Consider the following 21,232-nt stretch of genomic DNA (forward strand, 5'->3'; position numbering starts at 1 on the left):
CTCCCTCCTGCTCCTGAAATATCACTTACTTCTTTAGCACTCTCCAGACCAGTAGAGGTTAACTTTACGAATGGGTATATATCTAATCATGACCAGCAGGTGGAGACTGAAAACAAAACTTTGGGACAGTATATCCTAGCCCCTCCTCTCTATTTCCCTCAGTCTTCTTTCAGTCTCCAGCAGATGTTGAGTGATCTGTACCCATCTCCCTTGGTAGGGCTGTTGGAATTTGTTTAGGGGTTTATTGTCCCTGTTTTTAGCCGGACGGAGCTTGGACGGACTCTGTTTGGGGGTTCGTCCGACCTCGGGGGTGTCAAACCCGGCGGGTCACGAGCGGGGTCCCTCCCCCCACTTCCTCCACCTCCCCATATTTTTTTAGAGGAGCCTCAGCAGTAAGCCTTGCCCCCTAAATCAAGCAAGGCATATTGCTTCGAGAGCCTGTGGAGTCTGTTCTGTAAAAAAAAAAAAAAAAAAAAAAATCCTGAGGTAGTGCTGGTCTGGAGGGTTGTATCCCTTTAAGAAAACTGTATTTTACTGTATTTTTTCAACTAACCGGCACTTTTTTTACAGCTAGGTCGCGTATGGAGCAATGAGCACTTCTAAAGGGAAAAAGTGCTCATTGTGCTCCAGACGCGAGGCACTCGCGGCCGGCCTGTGCAAGCGGTGTTCAGGCCGGTGCGGTGGAGGAGCTCCGTCGGCAGCGGCTGCAGGCGCCCAGAGCTCCCCGCCGATGGTGCCTCGTGAGTCGGCAGGGAACGGTGGAGAAGCCCGGTCTTCTCCGTCCGCCCACGGAGGGATTCCCCGAGCCGCCGACGGTCGGGTTTTAGAGGATTCCCTCTCAGCTGATATTTTGACAGCTGATGCCGGCTTGCCTGTTTTAGCGGCTGAGACTATTCAGGTCTCTCAGCCGCTGCAGGCTATGGAGGGAGCTGTTTTGGCGGGAAAGACGCCATCTTCTCTGTCTGGCCCCTCCATTTTGTCTTCCACCTCAGGTGACCTTCCCCCTGTTTTGGCTAAGCAGGGGCAGGTTTCTGCTGGGTCCCCTGCTGTGGCAGGGAGTCCCTTGGGACCCTCGGGGGGTTTTTCCCCTGATTTTTTCTTTTCATTATGCAAAGCCTATTTTCAGGCGGCTGGGGGTCCCGGTTGCGCCCAGGGGGTCTCGGGGGGTGGGGTTTCCTCCGCGCTCCCTGCGGCTTTGCCTCTCTCGTCTGACGTGACGTCCCCTCCGCCGCCTCTCTTGTCCAAGCGTCCGCGGGTGTCGTGGGACGAGGATTTGTGGTCGGAGGAACGTGTCGGTCTGGAGGAGGACCTGGACCCTTCTGAGGAATCTGGAGGGGACGGAAGCTGGCGGCGGGTTGTCGGGTTTCCCGTTCTCCAGTGACGAGGCGTCCGTGGTGCGCCTTTTTCAGAGAGATGAGCTGCCTGACCTTATTCAACAGGTTTCTTCGGCTTTGCGTTTTGAGGACGCGCCGCCGGAGACTCCGCGTGTGGGGGACCCTCTGTTACGAGGGATCCGTTCCGTTTCCCGCTCTTTTCCTATGCATCAGGATATTCGGGATATTATTCTTGAGCAGTGGAAAATGCCGGAGACGCCGTTTCGGCTGGCGCGCAGCATGGCTCGCCTGTATCCCATTCCTGAAGGGGATCGGGCTACGTTAGCTTCGCCAGTCGTGGATGCGGTGGTCTCGGCTATTTCCAAGCGGCATACCGTGCCTGTTGAGGGCGGTTCTGCCTTGCGGGACTCTGAGGAGCGCAAATTGGAGACCATCCTTAAGCAAAATTTTCAAGTCTCTGCCTTTGGGGTCCAGGCGGCTATTTGTGGGGGACTGGTCGCTCGCGCCGTGTTTCGGTGGGCGGAGCGGGTCTTGGATCGAGAGTCTGACGACTGGTCTCTGGTGGATCAGGAGGTAGCGAAGATTGAGATGGCTGCCTCATTCCTCTCGGATGCTCTTTATGACTTGGTGCGGATCTCGGCTAAGTCCATGGCTTTTGGCGTGGCCGCAAGGCGTGTGTTGTGGCTGCGCGCTTGGGCGGCGGATGCTGCGTCCAAAGCTAAGCTTACTAAATTTCCCTTTCGGGGGTCGTTTTTATTTGGAGAGGACTTGGATAAGTTGATTCAGACTCTGTCGGACTCGAAAGTTCCCCGTTTGCCGGAGGACCGTGCCCGCCCGGCGTCTCGGGGTGGTGCGGCCCGGGGGCGTTTGCGGGAATTTCGCAAGTATCGCCCTGGGCGTGGGGCTGCTTCTTTCCAGTCTCCGGGGTTTTCCCGGGGTCGGTTCTTCCAGCGCATGCAGCCCTTTCGGGGGGCCCGTCGGGGGGCAGGGAATCCCTCCGCCGGTTCCCCCGCTTCCCGTCCTGCACAATGACGCCTTGCCGGCGCCCCCTTTGGTTCCGGTGGGGGCCCGGCTGCGCGATTTTTTCCCCAAATGGGCCGAGATCACGTCCGATCAGTGGGTCCTGGAGGTGGTGCGGGACGGTTATGCCCTGGAGTTCGCCCGCTCTCTGCCGGATTTTTTCCTCGCTTCTCCATGTCAGACTCCGGGGAAGACGCAGGCTTTTCGCCAGACCCTTCAGCGCTTGCTAGATCTCAGGGCAGTTGTTCCGGTGCCCCCTCCGGAGTGGGGCACGGGCAGGTACTCCATTTACTTTGTGGTGCCCAAGAAGGAGGGGACCTTTCGGCCCATCCTCGATTTGAAAGGGGTCAACAGGGCTCTCAAGGTTCCCTCTTTCCGTATGGAAACGCTGCGGTCGGTCATTCTGGCGGTTCAGCCGGGGGAGTTTCTCACTTCTCTCGATCTGACGGAGGCCTACTTGCATGTTCCTATTCGGGCCTCTCATCAGCGTTTCCTGCGCTTTGCGATCTTGGGTCGGCACTATCAGTTCTGTGCGCTTCCCTTTGGGCTGGCCACGGCTCCCCGGACGTTCACCAAGGTGATGGTGGTCGTCGCGGCAGCCTTGCGGTCGGAGGGCATCCTGGTACACCCCTACCTGGACGACTGGTTAATTCGGGCCAAGTCGTTGCAGGAAAGCTCCCGGGTTACGGCTCGGGTGGTGGAGTTTCTCCGGTCGCTGGGCTGGGTGGTCAACCTTTCCAAGAGTCGGTTGGTTCCGGCTCAGCGTCTGGAGTACCTCGGGGTGCTGTTCGACACCTCCTTGGGGAAGGTCTTCCTCCCAGAGGCCCGGGTGAGCAAATTGCAGTCTCAGATTCGCCTGCTTTTGGCGTCCCGGTGTCCTCGGGCGCGAGATTTCCTCCAGGTCCTGGGGTCGATGGCGGCGTCCCTGGACGTGGTGAGGTGGGCGCGGGCCCACATGCGTCCTCTCCAGTATGCTCTGCTCCGGAGGTGGTCTCCCCAGAGGCACGGGATGGATGTTCCGGTTCCCCTGCGAGGCTTGGCGCGCTGCAGTCTGCGTTGGTGGCTCCGGACCCCTCACCTAGTTCAGGGGGTGGGTCTGGATCTTCCGCGGTGGACGGTGCTCCTTACGGATGCGAGTCTCCTGGGTTGGGGGGCCCAGTGCCTGGGTCACTCAGCTCAGGGAACCTGGTCCACGGAGGAGGCCTCCTGGTCGATCAACGTGTTGGAGACCAGGGCGGTCCGGCTGGCGCTGTTGGCTTTCCACTCCCTTTTGTTGGGCAAGTCGGTCAGAGTCCTGTCGGACAATGCCACGGCGGTGGCTTATGTCAATCGTCAGGGGGGCACCAAGAGCACTCTGGTGGCGCAGGAGGCGGCTCGGCTCATGGTTTGGGCGGAGTCGCATCTTCTGGACCTCTCGGCCTCTCACATTGCCGGGGTAGAAAACGTTCAGGCGGACTTCCTCAGTCGTCACTTCTTGGATCCGGGAGAGTGGTGTCTCGGCGCCGAGGCGTTTCAGTTGCTAGTGCGTGCTTGGGGGCAGCCCCTGATGGATCTGATGGCTACAAGTGGCAACGCCAAAGTACCCCGCTTCTTCAGTCATCGCAGGGACGGTCTAGCCGAGGGTCTGGATGCTCTGGTCCAACCGTGGCCAACGGAGGGGCTGTTGTATGTGTTCCCTCCTTGGCCATTAGTGGGCAGAGTACTGCTTCGCATTGTTCGCCATCCGGGGCTGGTGGTCTTGGTGGCTCCGGATTGGCCTCGTCGTCCGTGGTATGCGGATCTGGTGAGGCATCTGGTGGCGGATCCTCTTCCTCTGCCTCTCGGGTGCGATCTTCTGACGCAGGGTCCCATTCCCATGTTCGACCCGTCTCCCTTTTGTCTTACGGCTTGGCTCTTGAAAGGGGCCGCCTGAGTAAGAAGGGATATTCCGACAAGGTGATCTCTACACTTTTGGGGTCCCGGAGGCTTTCTACCTCTCGGGCTTATGTACGGGTTTGGCGTCTTTTTGAGGAATGGTGCCGAGCGCGGGGAGTGGTCTCCTTTCGCGCTTCTCTGCCTAACATTCTAGAGTTTTTGCAGGATGGCCTGGATAGGGGCCTGGCCTGGTCTTCTCTCCGGGTTCATCTGGCGGCCCTGTCGGCTTTTCGGGGGCTGGTGACAGGTCAGCGTTTGTCAGCCATTCCTGATGTGATTCGCTTTCTTAGGGCGGCCAAGTTGATCAGGCCTCCCATAAGGCCCTCGATTCCCTCTTGGGATCTCAATCTGGTTCTCTCTGTTCTAGTGCGCCCTCCTTTCGAGCCGTTGGATGGCTGTTCGTTGAAGGACCTTACGCTGAAGTCGGTCTTTTTGGTGGCCATTACTTCCGCTAGACGGGTGTCTGAGCTACAGGCTTTCTCTTGTAGGGCTCCCTTCCTGGAGTTTTCGAAGGAGCGGGTTGTTTTGCGGCCTGTTCCTTCCTTTCTGCCGAAGGTAGTTTCTCCTTTTCATGTCAATCAATCGGTGGTCCTCCCGGTCTTGGGTAGTCGGGAGGGTTCTTCTGAGCAACGACAGCTGCGCAAGTTGGATGTCGGTCGGGTCCTCCATGCTTATGTGCAGCGGACCCGGGATTTTCGGAGCTCCGATCATCTCTTTGTGCTTCTGGCGGGTCCTCGTCGGGGGGCTGGCGCTTCTAAGGCTACTATTGCGCGCTGGATCAAGGAGATGATTGCTTCCGCTTATCTTCTGAGTCAGAAGCCGGTTCCGGAGTTTCTCAAGGCTCATTCCACTAGGGGTCAGGCGGCTTCTTGGGCTGAGTTGTCGCTCGTGCCTCCGGTGGATATTTGTAAGGCTGCGGTTTGGTCCTCCTTGCATTCATTTGTTCGGCATTATCGGGTAGATGTTCAGGCGCGTCGGGACGCGGTGTTCGGTGAGCGTGTTCTGGTATCGGCCCTTCGGGGGTCCCGCCCGTGAGAGGGACTGCTTTGGTACGTCCCATTCGTAAAGTTAACCTCTACTGGTCTGGAGAGTGCTAAAGAAGGAGAAATTAGGTTCTTACCTGCTAATTTACTTTCTTTTAGCTTCTCCAGACCAGTAGAGGTCCCCACCCTGTCTGTTGTTGTTGTTGTTGGGGCTGTTGCGCGGGCAGTTTTTTGGTTTTTGCTGCGGGTTCTAGTATTTTTCTAGGGCCGGGGAGAATTGAAGAACAGCGGCTGTGGCTCGGCTGGCTTAGCTGGCGAGCTGTGGGGACCTTCTTCCTTCGGGAATTTCTCCTCTGCATTTTCCAACAGCATTTTTGGGTATGTTATTTGTTACTCCTTTCGGAGTATTGTTTTTTCTCTCTGTTGTTTTCCAGTTCTTGGTTCTGCTTGGCTATTCGGCAGACTGAGGGAAATAGAGAGGAGGGGCTAGGATATACTGTCCCAAAGTTTTGTTTTCAGTCTCCACCTGCTGGTCATGATTAGATATATACCCATTCGTAAAGTTAACCTCTACTGGTCTGGAGAAGCTAAAAGAAAGTAAATTAGCAGGTAAGAACCTAATTTCTCCTTCTCTTCCAGCCTCCCCTTCTGAGCCTACTTCCTTTCCTCCTAGAACATCACCAAACACCCCCTCCCCCCCAAAAAGCCTACCTCTCTGATTCCTGATAGTTTTGAGGAGTGTTGCGCCCTTGCTCCTGCCTTTTGAGGCTATGCTTCAAAATGGTAGCTGCAACCTGTAATAGTAGCCTTGCAGTACTACAAAGTATTACAAAACTGCCACTAGAGGTCATAGCAGCCATTTTGAAGACGAAGCCACAATAGGCAGAAGCAAGTGTGCGTGAATACATACACTTGCAGAGATATTCTTTTCTGTTTCCCAATGTTCCAGGTGTCTCTGTTTAGTTTAGTTTTAAATTCTTTATTCATTTTAAATCTTAAGTGTACAATAAAATATCCATTAAACTTTCAATATAACACTTGAAATTCTTAATCATATCATCTGTTTAAATTCTCCTTCCACTGCTTTTGATCTTGGGCAAGTCATTTAACCTTCCATTGCCTCAGATACAAATTTAGGGGCCGATATTCAGCCTGCAGCAGTAAGAAGCTTGTAAGTCACTCACAGCCAAGGGCTGAATGAACCCTGGATATTCAATGCCAAGGCTTGCATGGCTCCCGGCACTGAATATCTAGATATGTATGGTCACCCAGAAATTAACCAGGCACAAGCTGATATTCATACAGGTGCCCAGTTAACTCAACAGGTAAAGTTAGGACAACCGTTTTACTGTCTTAACTTTATGCATTTACATAGCCAGTTAGCAGACTAGATATTACCCGTAACTGGCTAATTTGTGGCTCCACCAAACTCAGTCCCTGGTCTGCCCCAGTTAGGGAATGGCCAGTTAGCAGAGATATTCAGCAACACTACCTGGGTAAGTGCCATTGAATATCGGCAGCCGGCCAATTCAATGGGGTTTAGCAAGACAGAAGTCTCTCCTCCTCCATGAAACCCCTTTGAATATTGGACCCTTAGACTGCAATCCCTCCAGTGACAGAAAAATACCTTCAGCCCCTCCAGTGACAGAAAAATACCTACTGTACGTGAACATAGCTCATATTCCCAGATATATTCCTTATGACATGTTATAGCTCCAGGTTAATTCCATCCTTGGCATTATAGTGAACATAAAATGCTCTTGTCTCATTTCAGGGTCCCTGTAAGAGTTGCTATTTGATTATATCGAGCGCTTGTCCTCCTAATTCAAAAGCCACAGTAAGTGCAATTATTGCATCCTACCAACTCTTGATGTAATTGGTGAAAGCATTTTGTACTTCAGAAGCATTGGCACTATTTTGTCGTTGCCTTCCAGTTTTTTTTGGCAGAGCTTAACATACACCATAAAGTTTGAAACTGTGTTTAATATCTACTATCTCAAATGTTATCTACACCTTGTGTTAGAAAAGAAGTCCAGAGTATACCAATATTCCAGAACAAAATTCATATAGCCATAGCCTTGACAAGCTTTCTTGCAGTATAGAAGCCAAGCCAGAAATTTAGGAACTAGTAGCTGAAACCTCTTTCAGGCCTAGATTCTTTAAAAAACGTGTTAAAAAATGACAGGCTGCTAAAGCAGCCGTTCTGGTAGCGAATTTAAAAAAGCAAGTCATTCTCCAAAAAAGCTTCATGTAAATGAGGTTGGCAGAGAGTAGCGAAGACTCGCTAAATTTGCATGTACCCATCACTGGTGATAGCGATGGGTATGTGCAAAAAAAACCAAACAGAACACAACAACATGGGAAGGACCTTAACCTGGGCCAATCAGAGCCCCAGGCCCCTCCCCCAGTGCATCCCAGGATGGCGGAATAGAAATCCCTAATGTAATGTAATTAAAAATGTAATTAGCTAGTAGGCATTTACCACTTTGAGGTAGGCGTTTATATCAAAGTGCCTACCAACAAATAGGCATGGTTAGGGGTGGAGTAGGAGTGTAGTTTGGACATGTATTGAGTTAGGCGCTGTAATTTTAGAAGAGACATTTCATGCTGTAAGCACCTGCCTTAGGTGCACTCATTAAGGCTAAGAAACCCTGGCCAAAATGGCAGTGCACCTAAGGGATTCCAAGTTTCCAAGTTTTATTTAAAATTTGATAAAACACTTATAAAAATTTCTAAGCGATTTACATTAAAAGAAGTTAAGGCAAAAACACATAACCAGGCTGATACAAAATGATCACTTACTGGAGGTTAAGGAAGGAGGGTAGAACTACAATTATGATAGAGAAAAGTAACATAAATGGATAAAACATTAGGGAAGGCTTGGTAGCTGCCTATGGAAGGCTGGTTTGTAACTGTGATTGTGCTAAACTGAACTGAGGATCTGTAGTTTATCTCTGAATTTAAGTCTCGAAGGCATCATTATAAAGAAAGCTTTTAAGGGAGCTTTTGAATCTGTCTAATCGCATTTCTTCTCTGATGTAGGATGGTAGGTAGTTCCATATTTGCGGTGAGGATACTGAAAAAATATTGTCTCGTATAAATAATTTTTAAGGATGGAATAGATAGTAGATTATGATCTGTTGATCTTAGTGTCCTTGATGGGGTATAAGGGATAAGAGCTTGTCCAGGAAAACAGGTTGTTATGACTGACTGATTTTAAATGTTTCAAGTGCTAATTTGAAGGTTATTCTAAGGGGGATCGGCAACCATTGTGCATTTTTCAGAAGTGCCTAAGAATGCTTAGGCACCACTAGGCACAATTCTATAAATGGTGCTTAGTGGATGATTGACAACCATGCCAAACCGTGCCTAGGAGTTAGACACTGTGTATAAAATCAGGGCCTAAGTGTTCTGCATTAACTGGGAGCAGGTACCGCACATTCTCTAGCATACCAAGGGCAGAGCAGTGTGTGTGGGGGGGGGGGGGACAGTCAAAGGATCGCAGTCCACATGTGTGGCTGTTGGCTCAACTGGCCTTGCCCCCTCTGATGTTAATTTCCTGTTCCGGGGCAAGGGACCGGCAGAACCAACAGCTGTGTCCTTGCGGCCCGTGGCCCCATGAACGCTCCAAACACACCTAGAGGAGAGGTGGTGCTCCAACTGGAGGAGGGTGTGTTCTGCCCCTGGTGGCTACCAAGCCAGGTATGTCACTGCACACATTAATGAGAATGTTAATGCAATGACCTGCAGTTCAAGTACAAAGAATGCCCCCACTAATTTTATACTTGCCATGCATTATTTTCCTGCCTTTAAGCACATTAAATGCAAAATAATGCACTATAGTAAAAGGACCCCTAGGACCAGTAGCAGAGCCAAAGGAGTGTCGTGGGGGCCTGGGCCCCCTCATTTTGGGCTCAGGCCCCCTCTAAAATTGTTACACCCATGGAATGAACTCAGTATGTGCATGAATGTTGGCATCAGTGGCTATAGCACACCGCCAAATTCTTCACTTCAGGCAACACATGAAGGGGCTCAGAAAGATGACTGTTTTGTCTGACTGGGCTTAAGCATCCTCACCAACAAAGGTAAGATTTAATGCTGCCAGGCAGGGAAGGAGAAGAGAAGAGATAAAAGGAAATATGTGAACACCAAGTTCATATTGCTTCCCCCCCAAAAAATGGATCTCTGCCTATGCCCTGCCTAAGACTATTTGCAATTAGTTTGATTACCCTTTCCATCTCTTCTGGAAGAAGCAGCAATCACAGTTGTGCTAACTGCACAGTGATAATGCATGGAAAGTACTGCATGCTAACTGCAGTGTGCAGTCCATGCCTATTTTCCATAAATTGCCAAGTTCCTGTTTCCCTAACACTGCATGCAGTTACATGTAGTAAGTGCATTCACTAATTCATGTGTTAACTGCTTAACACTTTGGTAATGGAGCTTGTCTTTGAGTTAAAATATGTCAAAGCATGATGAAAGCAGTTAGCTTAGCAGGGTTTAATAAAGGTTTGGATCTTTTCCTAAAAGAACAGTCCATAAGCAATTAAGATGGACTTGGAAAAATCCACTGCTTATTTCTAAAATAAGCAGCATAAAATCTGTTTTTCTCCTTGGGATCTTGCCAGGTACTTATGACCTGGTTTGGTCACTGTTGGAAACAGAAAACTGGGCTTGATGGACCTTCGATTTGTCCTAGTTCTTAAGTTCTTATGTCCATGTATCTTAAATATTTGGCTTTAAACTAGCTTGCTGCATATGTGGCTAGGACTTGCTATGCTTTAAAATATTTTGAAAAGCAAAACTTACGAGGGTTGTTTTTTCTATATCTTAGAATATGTTCTCAAATAATTGCAATTACGTGCTGAAAAAGTTTGGAGAAAACTATCCACGCATCGGCTGTGCCAGGTTTTGCAATTCAACAATAGTGGTAAGATCTGGGTTCAGTGTCTATTGCATTGCAGTAAAAATCTGAGAATTCCCATCATTGACCATTTATTTATTTAAAAAATTTGTAACCTGCAACATCCAACAGTTCTGAGCTTAGTACAATAAAACATACATAAAATACATAATAACAGACTCATTAACATAAAAATAAAGCAGATTACATCACAGAGATGTTCAAATATAAATACTACTGATCAACACATTGAAATAAAATTGTTTTCAAACATTTTCTAAATATTAAAGGGTCACAACTGTGTGTTACTGTAAATATTGGACTGCAATGAACTGCATAGGTATGCAATATGGAAGATATACCTAGGTTTAAACAAATAGAACTTCAAGATTCACTGAATTCAATTTGTTGAAAGTGTTGACTTTGAATCACACCTCTGGCCCCAGATTTGCATACCATATAAGAACTGAATTAATCCATTTGTCTGGCCTGAATGTCATCAACTATCTATGAACCATCAACATACAGGTACAAGAAACTTTATCTGAAATTCCAAAAACCGGAAAACTCTGAAAAACGAAATTTGATGTGAACTGGACGTAGTCAATTTCCCTGATATAACACACGCTGAAACCAATGGAGATGTGTATGTTTCTCATGTTCTCTGCACAATTCAAGTCAGAGGGCTAGAAAAATGGCAAAGAGAGCTACAGATTCCACTCAGGGTGGCAGTAAGAAGCAGAAAAGATCTGTCTTTTTCTGACTTAACATTACCATTTCAAAAACCAAAATATGCCTGCTCCCAAGGTTTTTTGATAAAAGATCTTGTTCCTGTACAATTTTAGCTAAGCAGTACCTTTTCTGCTCTTGCTTTCTGTAGCCATTCAAAACAAGTAATAATAATAAGTAATAGATATTATCTTAGGACAAGCAGCCACCATATTCTCATATATGGGTGATGTCATCCACGGAACCCGGTATGGACAGTTTGACACGTGAACTGTCACTTTCAGTTTGAGAAACTTTGTGACTGCCTGCACTGCGCATGTGCTCCCGCCCGATGTTTGTGCCCTTCAGTTCTTCGTTTTCCACAGAGCAAAGAAGTTTGTTTTTCTCTGAACTCCGTTCAGATTTTGTTGCCTTCCTGTTATTTTCTGTATTCATTTTTACTACTTCGGTTTTGGTTTCTTTTAATGGGTTTTCTTTTAAAAAAAATTTTTTAAAAGAAAGAACTTTTCTGTCAAAGGCCACTTCCGTCCATGGTGGCGGTTTCTTCAATGGTTGTTAGTTTTTGTTACTGGCCTTTTCAAAGGTTGGCGGCTTTCTTCTGTAACACTTTCTTGATTTATTTGTTAAATAATTCTTTCTTTCACGTTATTTTTTCTGTCAGGAACAGTTCTTCGATGCAAACATGGACAGTGCCAGGTCTGCACAGCCTTCGACGTTGAAAACATTGACATTGACATCAGCATTGCAGGACATTCCGGCATTGAGGAAACCAGCTAAGATGTCCTCCGCTTCCCAACAAGCGTCACAGGTCTCTGCAGCATTAACTCAGTCGATGCAGACCAAACAATGACGCCACCACTCCCCAGCTTCGCAGGTTGTATCACCTTTAAGGTGTGCTTCCTCTCTGAGGTCAACCACACTGAGGCAACCTGCTGCACCATTGGTACCGGCTATTCAGCCTTCAATACCGGTGCCTACGTTTCAGAAGCAGCTTGAGTTACTCCAGAGGGAGTTTGGTAGTATGTTTCAGCTGCTGCCGATGACACAATCCACTCCTTTGGTACCGGCTCAGCTTGAGCATAGTGTTATGAGGCCTAAAGGTACCAGTGTCAGCTGTACAGTGGAGCATTGATCCTATCCTGTAAGGCATTGTCATTCCTCGATGACATTCACCCTCCAGTCATCGCTCTTCGCATTGATGTTCCAGATCTTCTTGTTGATGTTCTTCCTCAAAGCATCGATCTTCTACTTCAAAGCATCATTGATCCTCTTCAAGGCTATGCGCTCTGGATCTCAAAGAGGCTTATACTCACATACCAATTCATCCAGCTCACAGAAAATATCTGCACTTTCAAATTGCCCATCAACATTTTCAATACAAGGTCTTACCCTTTGGCCAAACCTCCTCTCCAAGGTAGTTCACCAAGTGCTTCATGGTTGTCGCAGCAGCTTTAAGAGATCAAGAATTTCATGTTTTCCCCTTTCTCGATGATTGGCTGATAAGACACCTCTTCCCAAAGGGTACACTTAGCAATTCAGTAAATAATTATGTTTATCCAACATTTAGGGTTTGAGAACTATTTTCCCAAATCTCAACTTCAACCTTCTCAAACTCTACAGTTCATAGGATCCCTACTCGACACCATACAACTCAGGGCATTTCTACCACAGCAAAGACAGGACAACCTCATTCAACTTTGTGATCAAGTCTATCATCTTCCATCCATTTCAGCCTGACAAATGGTGAGACTGTTACGTCACATGGCCTCTACAGTCCATGTTACCCCCTTTGCCAGACTTCATCTCAGGCTCTCAATCCATTTTCACAGAAGATTACTGTCACATCATTGTTGTGTCAGTCTCTTCAGTGGTGGATGAATTCCTCAAATCTTTCCAAAGGACTGTTATTTCAAATATCTCCTCATCAAAAGGTTCTGACTACATATTCATCCATGTATGCTTGGGATGCTCACCTGGATGGACTCTGGACACAGGGTCTCTGATCTGCTCAGGAACAAAAGCTCCATATCAATCAATTGGAGCTCAGGGTGATTCAGAATGCTTTGAAGCCATTTCAACACAGCGTTTCCAATCACATACTCCTTGTTCGCACAATAAGGTTGCCATGTATTACATATACAAACAAGGAGGCACAGGTTCTCTAACTCTCTTGTCAGGAGGCCCAGAAGATTTGGAACTGGCAATTGCTCAAAACATATTCCTAAAAGCAGTCTATGTTCAAGAAGCACAAAATACTCTTGCCGACAAACTCAGCAGATTTCTTTGGCCACACAAGCGGATGCTTCACTCCAAGGTCATGCATCAGACTTTTTCTCAGTGGGGGGACTCCTCAGATAGACCTATTTGTGTCCCCCATCAATCACAAACTGCCTCAATTCTGCCTCAATGAGTTTGGTTAGTGCAGATAGAATTGCATATGGGAGAATTCAATATATGGTACCCAAAGGCACAGCAAAAAGCAGAGTTGGCTAGGGGGATAATGATGCCACTAGAACCTGACATAGCCGTGTTTCAGCAAGTGCCTTCATTAGGGGTCTGTGGCCAAGTCCAGTCTGGGTTTTCTTGGACCCTGTGCCTACTCACACAGACAATCTTGCAGATATAATAGTTTGTGTTTTTTGTGGGTTTTTTTTAAATTAAGTACAGACTTGAGCCTCTTATCTCACAAACTCTGGTAAGGTAAAATGCTTTCTCAAGGATAACAGTTTTTCTTAAGCAAGGTTCAAGGGCTGGTCCCAGCCAGACTTTCACATAGTCTACAGTCCTCAGTATAACAAGGTTGGCTTACCTTGTTCTGTCATGTACCAAAAGTCTCGCATTGTTAGCTCTTCCAACAGTCCTTAACAGATTTCTTGACTTCCCAGGGCTTTTCCTCAGCAAATCAGTTCAGCTGAACAGAAATGTTTCTACAAACTAAAATTCATTCACTCAATATCAGCTCTCTTGGAACCAAAATCTCTTAACATTCTGATTCATCCATTAATTATTCCTCATCTTGATTATTTTAACTCCCTCTATCAAGGAATAGCCCAGAAAGACATTAGAAGACTTCAGATCATACAAAATACAGCTGTAAAAATCATCTATAAGGCAAAAATATGTGGTCATGTCACTCTATTAAAAGATGCTCATTGGTTTCCCATACCCCATCGCATAACATTAAAATCTTATTTCTTACCTTTAAAACAAAATTAGAACATTCCCCTGCATTTATTGACAGATTATTAATTCCTTATATTACTGCCAGATCACTTTGCTCCTCCCAACAAAATCTTCTCTCCATCCCACCAATTCACATGTAAAACTATTTTTTTGGTTGTGGCTCCAATCTTATGGAATCCCCTTCTAAATCATCTCAGACAAGAAGACTGTGTACCAAAATTCAAATCATTTCTTAAATCATTTCTGTTCAAAGACGCATTCAATATATAAGAGGACCTCTTTGTCGCTAGTAATCAGGAAAAAAAATTCCTTTTCCCTTTCCTTATGTTCTTTCCCTTTTTTTTTTTTTAAGATAACAATGTAAACTTATTCCCTCCTCCCATTTTGTATCATGTTTCTGTTTTTTGTTGTTTGTACAGTACCCCTTCCGAATCCACGGTTTCAGTACCCGTGGATTCGGTTATTCGCAATTTTTTTTTTTTTTAAACGCTGCATCCTGGACCTTCCCCAGACCTTACCTGGTAGTCTAGCGGTGACGCGGGGCAGGATCAATCATCCTACGCTCCTGCCCCGTCCAGAGCCATCATCAAAATGGCTGCTGTGAGTTCCTGTTGTAGTCTCGAGACTACAACAGGAACTCACGGCAGCCATTTTGATGATGGGGAAGGTCCGGGACGCAGGAGAGAGGCAGGGGTGGGTCAGAGCCAGCCCTGAAAGTTATCCACAATATTTCAATATTCGCGGGCCGGCTCTGCCCCCTAACCCCCGTGAATATTGAGGGTCTTCTGTACTTGGTTCTGTTTTTAAAAAGCCCTCCCCCCTTTTTTATTATATATTTTTAATGTTATTTTGTAAACTGCTTGGACTTTATGATAGGTGGTATATCAAATCAATAATAAACTTGAAACTTCTCTCTCTCTTAGTCTCATAAGAATCCCTTTGCTTCCCAGGGTTCTTCTTAACCTGCAGCTAGGGAAGGGTTCTCTAGTAGAAATATCTTTCTCGGGACCTCCTCTCTCAGGGACCTCTCCTAATGATTCCAGTTGGGGGCAGAAATACTCCTCCCTTCCTGAGTCCTGCCCCTCTTACTCAGCAGGGCAGGGTAGTATCACTTCTCTAATAGATCTCAGCACTGAGCCGCAAAGCTCAGGGTATTCTGGGACAGGTAATGTTCCCCAACTTCTCTGATGCTCCCTGCTGCCCAGTGGCATAATTGCAGTCTTAGTGAGGAAAAACTCCTTAATCCCTCACAGTGTCCTTGTTTTTCAATGTGCTTATTCCACTTCTACCTGCAGGATGCTATGGATCAGACACTGGGCAGCACATTTCTCCTCTAAGGCAACCTTGTGTAAGTTACTATTTAAGGGGCATTTACTCTTTGGAAAAGGTCTGGATGATCTTATGGCCAGTGTGCAGGATTGCAAACCAAAGTCTGTACCGGACAGTAGACTTGAAACCTCTAGGGGTCTGGTCTTTGTACTTTTCGGACCTCCTGATATCGCCAGTTCTTGGGAGGGCCTTTGGGCCAGAGATCTTTTCAAGACACCAAACAAAGATTTGGAGGGACCAGGCACCCCCAATCTTTACGATCCCACTCTACCATACCTCCCAAGCAACAGTTGTGACGCCAAGCTGCCAGCCAAGCCTCCACACATTGGACAAGTTAAAAATTGCCATGACTGGATGGTATACATCCCAGGGTACTAAAAGAACTCAAACATGAAATTGCTGACCTGCTATTAGTGATCTGTAACCTGTCGCTAAAATCATTTTTAGTACTTGAAAATTGGAGGATAGCCAATGTTACACCGATTTTTAAAAAAGAGATCCAGGGGAGATCCGGAAAATTACAGCCTCACTTCAGTGCCAGGCAAAATGGTAGAAACAATTATAAAAAAATAAAACTGTGGAAAACGTAGACAAACATGATTTAATGAGACGGAGTCATGCATGTGTTCAACCAAGGGAGATCTTGCCTCACAAATTTGCTTGACTTCATTGAAGGTGTGAATAAACATGTGGATAAAGGTGAGCCAGTTGATATAGTGCATCTAGATTTTCAGAAAGCTTTTGATAAAATTCCTCACGCGAGGCTCCTGAGAAAATTAAAGTGTAAAGGGATAGGTGGCAAAGTTCAGTTGTGGATTAGGAATTGGTTATCTGATAGAAAACAGAGGGTAGGGTTAAATGGTCATTTTTCTCTGTGGAGTGCCGCAGGGGTCTGTACTAAGACCGGTGCTATTTAACTTATTTATAAATGATCTGGAAATTAGAACGACGAGTGAGGTGATTAAATTTGCAGATGACACTAAACTGTTCAAAGTTGTTAAAACGCATGCAGATTGTGAAAAATTTCAGGCGGATCTTAGGAAATTGGAAGACTGGGCATCCAAATGGCAGATGAAATTTAATGTGGACAAATGCAAAGTGATGCACATTGGGAAGAATAACCTGAATCACAGTTACCGGATGCTAGGGTCTACCTTAGGGATTAGCGCCCAAGATAAGGATCTGTGTATCATCGTAAACAATACCATGAAACCTTATGCCCAATGTGCAGTGGTGGCCAAAAAAGCAAACAGGATGCTAGGAATTATTTTAAAAAGGATGGTTAACAAGACTAAGAATGTTATAATGCCCCGGTATCGCTCCATGGTACAATCTCATCTGGAGTATTGAGTTCGATTCTGGTCTCCTTATCTCAAGAAAGATATAGTGGCGCTAGAAAAAGTTCAAAGAAGAGCAACCAAGATGGTAAAGGGGATGGAACTCCTCTCGTATGAGGAAAACTAAAATGGAAAAGAGATGGCTTAGGGGAGATATGATTGAAGTCTACAAAATCCTGAGTGGAGTAGAACGGGTACAAGTGGATTGATTTTTAACTCTGTCAAAAATTACAAAGACTAAGGGCACTCGATGAAGTTACAGGGAAATACTTTTAAAACCAATAGGAGGAAATTTTTTTTTACTCAGAGAATAGTTAAGCTCTAGAACGCGTTGCCAAAGGATTTGGTAAGAGCGGATAACGTAGCTGGTTTTAAGGAAGGTTTGGACAAGTTCCTGGAGGAAAAGTCCATAGTCTGTTACTGAGAAAGAGGTGGAAGAAGCCACTGTTTGCCCTGTATCGGTAGCATGGAATATTGCTATTCCTTGGGTTTTGGCCAGGTACTAGTGTCCTGGATTGGCCACTGTAAGAATGGGCTACTGGGCTTGATGGACCATTGGTCTGACCTAGTAAGGCTATTCTTATGTTCTTATGGGCCTACTGAGGAGTATAGGCATAGATCACCACAGATTGCTGGGTGCTAGACATTATATAGGAAGGGTCAAAGTCCAAGCAATAGGATCTGGAAGCCATACAGCCTATGCCAGAAGAAGATTTGGGCTCTGGCTGATACTCAATATACTTTATAGTGCCCAAGAGAGGCTCAGAAGACTGGAGGCTGATTTTAGACCTCAAAACAGTGAATGCAGCCCTCAAGATGCCCCATTTCCAAATGGAGATGTTGAGATCGATGATTACTTCAGTGGCGCTGCCGGAATTTCTCATCTCCCTGGATTTGATGGAAAACTATCTGCACATTTGCATTTTTCCAGAGCACAAGAAGTTTGATGATTCCATATGCTGGAACAAAATTTTCAGTTTGTAGCCTTGTCCTTTGGGCTGGCCTTAGCACCACAGACCTTCATCTAAGTAACAGTGGTTGTTGCAGCACACCCAACAGAGCAGGCATACAAGTACATCCATATCTGGACGATTGGCTAATAAGTGCCCAGTCCGAATCCGAAGGCAGACTAATGGTTCAAAGAGTGAATCAGCTGCTGCAGAAGCTGAGCTGGGTGGTCAACTTTCAGAAAAGCCATCTGGAGCCAACGCAGATCATGGAGTATCTGGGAGTCTGGTTTGACACACAGGAAAACAAAGTGTTCTTCCCGGAAGCCCACAGAGAGAAGCTTCTGCATCAGATACAGGAGTTTTGAAGCGAGAATGCTCTGATGGCCTGGCATTATTTGTGGGTGCTGGGATCAATGGTTGCGACCACTGACATAGTCCTCTGGGCAAGGATACATTCACATCCACTCTGGGATGCGCTCCTCTCCTGGTGATGCCTGTAGAGGGAGGTACTTCAGCCCTGGACAGGGGAAGCTCATTGTAGTATAGACTGCCTCTCACCAGAGGAGTTCATCTTTGCATCTCTGCATGGGTGATAGTAAATGATGATAGATGCCAGCCTATATGGCTGGAGAGCACATTGCAAAGGAACACTGGTCCCCTTCCCAGAGGAAGTGGTCAATCAACCGTTTGGAACTTTGAGCCATCTGTCTGGCACTTCAGGCATTTGGGAGCATGCTGCTGAACAAAGTGGTATGAGTTTTCTTGGACACTGCAATAGTGGTAGCCTATGTCAATCACCAGGGGGCGCCAATAGTGCAGCTCTATGTTTAGAAGCCCAGATGCTGTTTTGATGGGTGGAGGTCCATCTGTTTGAGTTGCACCCTTTGAAATTTAGGCACACTTGTTATAAAATAGGGCACTGAGAAGATGTATTTTTAACTCCTAATTACTGTTAATTGAGTGCTTGTTAACATCAGGCCCAATATTCAAAGGATTTATGATCCTTACTTTAAGATTTAGGCTCGTTAATTGGCCTCTTTGAAAATTTATTACAGCTGAGTGCATACGTTTTACCTCTGAATTCCATGGAACTCTTACATTTAGGAACATAAAAAGTAGATGGTAGCACGGTTGGATTTAGGGCAGGGTAAAGAAGTTAGGAGCTCGGCACTGATTTTCAGCAGTGGGCTTATAAATTAAGCCCTTAAATCTAGACAAATCAATGGCAGGTTTACATTTCTGAACATAACTTGTAAGCTCCAAAATTAAGATGAATTTTTAGACAAAAAAAATAATAATAAGTTAATAATAATAATAATAAAATAAAATGATAAGTTTTTCATGTGTTTAACTAAGTGTTGTTTCTTATAATTCTTGTACACTTTATGAGAGGGTAAAATGAATTAAGCAAAATAGTGTTGGGAGGGAGGGGTGGGTTATGGGTTTATATATATATATATATACAATTGTTATTGTCTTGATGGATTTATCAAGTGTTGTTTCTGAGACTATGTATGATTTTTCTTGTACACTTGTTGAATGATTAAAAAGGAATAAAGAAAAAAAAAGAAAAGATGAATTTTTAGCTGAAAATAGAGCACAAATTTAGGAGGCTAATCTAGAAGCATAAATTTAGGAGCTCAGCATTTACTGAAAATTTTGTATGATTGTGGACTAAGATTTGATTACATTATGCAAATCATTGTATTTCAGGTTCCTAAGTGTTGTAAGGGTTTCTATGGTCCAGACTGTAGTCCATGTCCAGGTGGATATTCCAACCCGTGCTCTGGAAATGGGGAGGTAAGACAACCTTGTTGTTGATCATACTACTCCTCACCACACACAGCATCAGAGTACTGCAGATTTTGCTAACCAGAATGGCTGAAGTCATTGTGAAGATAATAGCCCTGTTATTTAAAAAGACATACGCAATTGGCACTGATACTGACCACTTTGGGTGCTTTTGCCTCATTTCCAGTGGCATAGCGAGGGTATGAGGTGCTTGGGGCGGTGGTATCCCCCTCCTCTCCACCCCACACTCCTTTCCCACCCCCATACCACACTCGCACCATCCCTTCACCCTGTTCCGTTTGATCAGCTTCTCGGGCCTACTGTTTGCGCCGGCATCGGCTTTCCCTCTGACGTCACTTCTGGCCCCGCAACAAGGAAGTGATTTCAGTGGGGAACCAGGTCAGCATGAGCAGCAGACCAGAGAAATTGCTTGTGCTGGCGAAGATTTAAAGAGATATGGGGGGGAAGGTGGAGAAGTGTTGGCACTCCCACCAAGATGGCACCCGGGGTGGTCCGCCTCCCTGCCCTCCTTACTACGCCACTGCTCATCAGCTATTTCTATAGCTTTATGTGTAAAATGCACCATCATGAAATACAAACATAAAGGAGTAGATTCAGTAAATGGCACCAAAGTTTGGGAACCAAAAAACTGAGCATCATTTATAGAATAGCATTTAACACCAGGATAGACACCCAATTTTGGGCACAAGGATATACAGTACACCAACTGAAACTTATTCTATAATATTGCATACATCTTTAGTGTATACCCCTGACCGCCCTATGCCCCTCCAATGGCCATGCACCTTTTCAGTTACGGGATGAAAGTTTTACACATATGTTGATATAGAATAATGCCTTGGAAGATGTGTGTGTAAATTCAAATTATTGCCAATTAGCACCAATAATTGATTGTGAGCACCCAATTATTGCCATCAATTGCCATATTACTCAATTAAACTTGTCCTCACAAATTGAGTATGTGCCCAAATTTGTATGTGCAATTATGAACACCATTTATAGAATTTGGAGTAAAATGTATGCATAGACCAAGAAGTAGCATTAGAGACCCAGATGCACTAAAGTCAGCAGTCCTCATATGATCGTCGCTAAACCAGTTTTGACTGGTTTAGCGATAATTGGATTTGCTGACCCGACGCAGAAAATGGCTCACCGCGTGGTTTTCTGCAAGATCACTAATTCAATGCCATGTAAACTAGCACAGTGATTGATGCTCTAACAAAGCATCCCAATGGAGAAAAAAAAGTGATTGCTCTTAGCAATCCAAAAAAAGGAATTGGTCAAGACCAGTCCCTTACATGTCTTAGCGATAGGTCAGCCCTTTATTTGAATGGGCACAGATGCTGTGTGTTTTACACACACACAATATTTGTCTCATTAAAAAAAAAAAAAAGAAAAAAGTCCCTCTCCTCCCCCCCACCCCCCGTCAATGACAGTCCTTCCTGACATCCCCCCAACGAATGTCACCAGGGACCAACTACCCCCCTTGCAAAAATCAGGGATGCCCGCTCCCTCCTGCCATGCTGCCTCCCCCTGCATGAGAAAAAATTGGCAGGAAGGATGCCTACTTCCTCCTGTCACCAGATGCACCCCTGACCTCCCCCTATACCTTAGTCAGAAGTCGAGAGCAGGAGAGTAGCTCAGTCTTTCCAGTTCCTAGGTTTGCCAATCCAAAATGGCAGGCCTTCTCTTTCCCAATGCATCATGTGATACATGGAGAGGGGCCCAAGACCTTGAT

The 21,232-nt window shown here is 46.0% G+C and overlaps 1 protein-coding gene across 4 annotated transcripts in view; it reads left to right on the plus strand.

The window, feature by feature from the left end:
* STAB2 (stabilin 2) overlaps positions 1-21,232 on the plus strand; it is a 403,506-nt gene that overhangs the window by 155,089 nt on the left and 227,185 nt on the right. For all 4 annotated transcript variants that reach the window (XR_004540109.1, XM_033951740.1, XM_033951739.1 and 1 more), the window contains exons 19-21: positions 7,026-7,088; positions 10,086-10,181; positions 19,396-19,482. Coding sequence is in view for 3 of the 4 variants with exons in the window: in XM_033951740.1 (XP_033807631.1) it covers positions 7,026-7,088; positions 10,086-10,181; positions 19,396-19,482 (246 nt within the window). In the remaining variant the exon portion in view is untranslated. The remainder of the gene's footprint in view (positions 1-7,025; positions 7,089-10,085; positions 10,182-19,395; positions 19,483-21,232) is intronic.

The sequence above is a fragment of the Geotrypetes seraphini genome, chromosome 7 (genome assembly GCF_902459505.1).
Source record: "Geotrypetes seraphini chromosome 7, aGeoSer1.1, whole genome shotgun sequence".
NCBI lineage: Eukaryota > Metazoa > Chordata > Amphibia > Gymnophiona > Dermophiidae > Geotrypetes > Geotrypetes seraphini.